This window comes from Sinocyclocheilus anshuiensis, unplaced genomic scaffold (genome assembly GCF_001515605.1).
Source record: "Sinocyclocheilus anshuiensis isolate Anshui unplaced genomic scaffold, SAMN03320099.WGS_v1.1 scaffold817, whole genome shotgun sequence".
In the NCBI taxonomy this organism is placed as follows: Eukaryota; Metazoa; Chordata; class Actinopteri; order Cypriniformes; family Cyprinidae; genus Sinocyclocheilus; species Sinocyclocheilus anshuiensis.
Window position 1 is genome coordinate 49,553 of NW_015536521.1, and position 3,628 is coordinate 53,180.

The 3,628-nt window shown below is 37.0% G+C and overlaps 1 protein-coding gene across 1 annotated transcript in view; it reads left to right on the forward strand.

Moving 5' to 3' along the window:
* The first annotated feature begins 1,833 nt into the window (after window positions 1–1,833).
* The window catches only part of LOC107693663 (bromodomain-containing protein 8-like), a 17,009-nt gene continuing 15,214 nt past the window's right edge, over window positions 1,834–3,628 (forward strand). The window contains exons 1-2 of the mRNA XM_016493125.1: window positions 1,834–1,994; window positions 2,646–2,739. Of these exons, the coding sequence (XP_016348611.1) occupies window positions 1,976–1,994; window positions 2,646–2,739 (113 nt within the window). The 5' untranslated portion in view covers window positions 1,834–1,975. The remainder of the gene's footprint in view (window positions 1,995–2,645; window positions 2,740–3,628) is intronic.

Below are 3,628 nucleotides of genomic sequence, written 5' to 3' on the forward strand. Positions count from 1 at the left end.
GTTAGGATGGTTTTGCATTAATATTACTGCTGCACTACTGTGTATGTTGCATTACTTCTGAATATGTTCAAGGTTATTACATTTAAAGTGGCCTACTAAATATACTGTTGGCTAGTTTAATCTACAACAATGCATCATGTTGTAAAAGACCATATTTGTGTAGTGTTGCTGTCCTGTGAGGGGAAAAAAAATAAAAATTAGTACTTCATATTTGTAAGAGTATACTTAACGAATGTACTCCCTTACAGCCCACCTCTGATTATTTTGAAAATGAAAGTATCAACATTTTGTCAGAATTTTAAATTTGTTTTGCTAACTATATCAAAGGTTGCATCTGAAGGACTCGGACCGGTCAAACAGAGCACTGTTCAGCTGTGACAGCTGCCACTGAACATTGAGCTGTACAATGCTCTATTTTTTAAATTTTTATTCAGTTTTATTTATATGCTTAACTGCCTAAAAAATCCGGGTTGCAAACCTGTCTACATATGATCACCATGGTCAAGACAATAAACTATATAAAATCAGACCTTTGTAAGATATCAGTCAGCATTTGAACTGCTATGTATGTGTGTGTGTGTGTGTGTGTATTTTGTAGTTTTTCATATGTATCATTACATTATTCAAGTAAACTCCAAGCCAATTCCTGCATTTAAAGTTGTAATCCGACAAAGGACGCAGCAAACCAGTGTAATTTACCTGGCCTCAGTCTTGGCTAAGCCTGAGGTACATCACCGTCTCCTCCATTATCATAAAACATAAAAACAAAAAAGAGCAATTCTGGCTCCACCTATCCTGGCAGGATTGTCCTCTCGTCAGCTCGCCTCTCGCACCGTTGCTATGCGACAGAGCGCTAATCGGTAACCTCTGGTGTCGCAATTAGGAAATCCTGCGAAGGCGGAGCGTCCTTCATGCACTTCGGAGGGCCCTTCGTGCACTTCGGAGGCCTAGTCTTCAAAGTGTGCACACTCAACTTTGGGACACAGCTGAAGTGTTCCATTTGGGACAGGGCCTCGAATAAATATATTTTATTCGTTTCACTTCCGGTAAGGATCAGCCAGTCAAAATAAAAGCTAGAATAAAATGTTTGTTTATGAACCAACTCATTACTTCTTCTTATTAATATTTTTATTTTATGACAAATTTGTTCATTCGCTGCGGTAAAATCGCTTTTCATAGCATTATAATACCTCGGCATATCATATTGAAATACAATTATCCAAAGTAAACATTTGCTTGCACTGGTGTTGATTCCAAAATAATTATTTTCTTTTTTACTTTTTTACTTTTCTTTTTAATTCACAGCACATGGAACATTTTTGTAATCAATGCCACAAGAACAAGATGTATTACTAGTCACATTATTAACAACACTAGCTGCCAAATGTAATGTTTTAAAAACACTGAAATTAATGTTATTTGTTTCCGCACTTTTTTGGGGGTTTTAGTTGGTTCTCAAAGAATTTTGTTTTGGAAAGTATCCACTTGTTTTTATGTACATGATATTTTCTAAATATAACTGCATAATGGATTGTTCTTTACGTTTCAAAAATTGCCTTACATGGGACTAAAATACGCACCAGGAAGAAACTGTCATTCACAACTGAATTTTGTAAGCAGAAGAAATAATATACCAATACGGAATATTATTATTGATAATATCATCCTATATATATTTAGTATTAAATTACAAACAGCACGTCATTCAATGACATTTATATAGGCTACCTTCTAGTTCCGAAGTATTAAGAAAATGTAGCCTACCTCATATAGGTGCATGACAGCGCAAAATGTTGGTCAAAATTACAGACTTTTATAAATGCAGCAAACATGTGACATAACTACATTGGGGTTATGCAGACATTTAGAGCAAAATGATTGTTGGAAAATTCACACCGGATATGCACATTTACATTTGATAGCCAGACACTTGTCATGCCAGAAGAGCAATAGAAAACAGTCCAGTCATGACAAAATGGCGAGCGGAGTTGGAAGCAGAGCATGTGAGCGGAGCGGAGCGTGAGCGGAGCGGGGAGCGGAGCGGTAATATTTCCTTAATAGAGCAGCTTGGTTTACGGTGAGCGTGAGCGGAATATTAACGGAGCGCTTGCTTGGGCGGTTAGAGCGACTGAGTGGAGCGCACGTCCATAGAGCGGAAAACGTAGCGGAGCGTCACACCGCTCCGCTTCGCTCACATGCTCTGGTTGGAAGTGAGTATGCTCTCTATATTTTCATCATACGCATGCATGTACGGCGAATGTCCTGCGTGAGGCGGAGGGCAGATTATAATTGATGCATGTCAAGCGCGTGCAGTGCATAGGTGTTACGGGATTTGACACGTAGAAGTCATTGATTACAATGACGCTCATTGGCCGAATCGCTGGACACTATACAAACATGACACATTTACGACTAGCTTTCGTGAGCGCATCACATTTCCCATCTATTAGAGGAATGTGAGATGCCGATGCGTCGACTGTCAAAAATGGCCCCGTTATTAGTTGTCAAACTGACTCTTGTATAATGTATAAAACCACTCTTGTATAATGCGTCCCGCAGCGCAACACATACAGATGTGCTTGAATGCCGTTTACACTTGAAATGCATTCTTCTCTTTATATTCTGCCTTTTTATTCTTTGGACAGAACATAAGTTGCTGTTGGGCCCAACAGAGCCATGGTCAATTAGAGAAAAGCTGTGCCTCGCCTCCTCTGTCATGAAGAGTGGAGACCAAAACTGGTGATTTTTTTTTTTTTTTTTACTACATATGTCATTGCTTTCAGTGGTTCTCAGCCTTTTTGACTCCAAGGCCCCCAATGTCCACAACAATATTCAAAGGCCCCATGACGTTTCCAGTTGTTTGTGAATGACTGCAGGATACAGATTAACGATAGAATTAAAAAATACTCACAATTTTCTTCCCAGTAAATTTTTTAGAAAAATGTAAATTCGGTATATATAAATATAAAAAAGAATTATATACAGGTGCATCTCAATGAATTAGAATGTCGTGGAAAAGTTCATTTATTTCAGTAATTCAACTCAAATTGTGAAACTCGTGTATTAAATAAATTCAATGCACACAGACTGAAGTAGTTTAAGTCTTTGGTTCTTTTAATTGTGATGATTTTGGCTCACATTTAACAAAAACCCACCAATTCACTATCTCAACAAATTAGAATATTTCATAAGACCAATAAAAAAAACATTTTTAGTGAATTGTTGGCCTTCTGGAAAGTATGTTCATTTACTACTTTTCCACGACATTCTAATTTATTGAGATGCACCTGTATTAGGGGTGTTCGATATTGACAAAAATACTATCTCGATATTTTCTGGGATTTTATCGATAACGATAATTAGACATTAATTTGCTGAGTGTGTTATTGTGCTTGTACCTTAAGGACTGCCATGGACAGCTGACTCCTAAAGGTTTTGATATTCTTCGTATTCTGTGTGGTGGTCAGTTCACACTGATAGAAATTAATATTTTCGAAAAAGTTTAAACTGATTTTTACATTTTATGGGCATTTTTACCTTTATAAAGCCTTTTTTTTTCTAAAAGTGCCCATTATCTTTTGAGTCAAATTCTTACATTTAATCAGTCAATTAGAATAATAAGATGTTT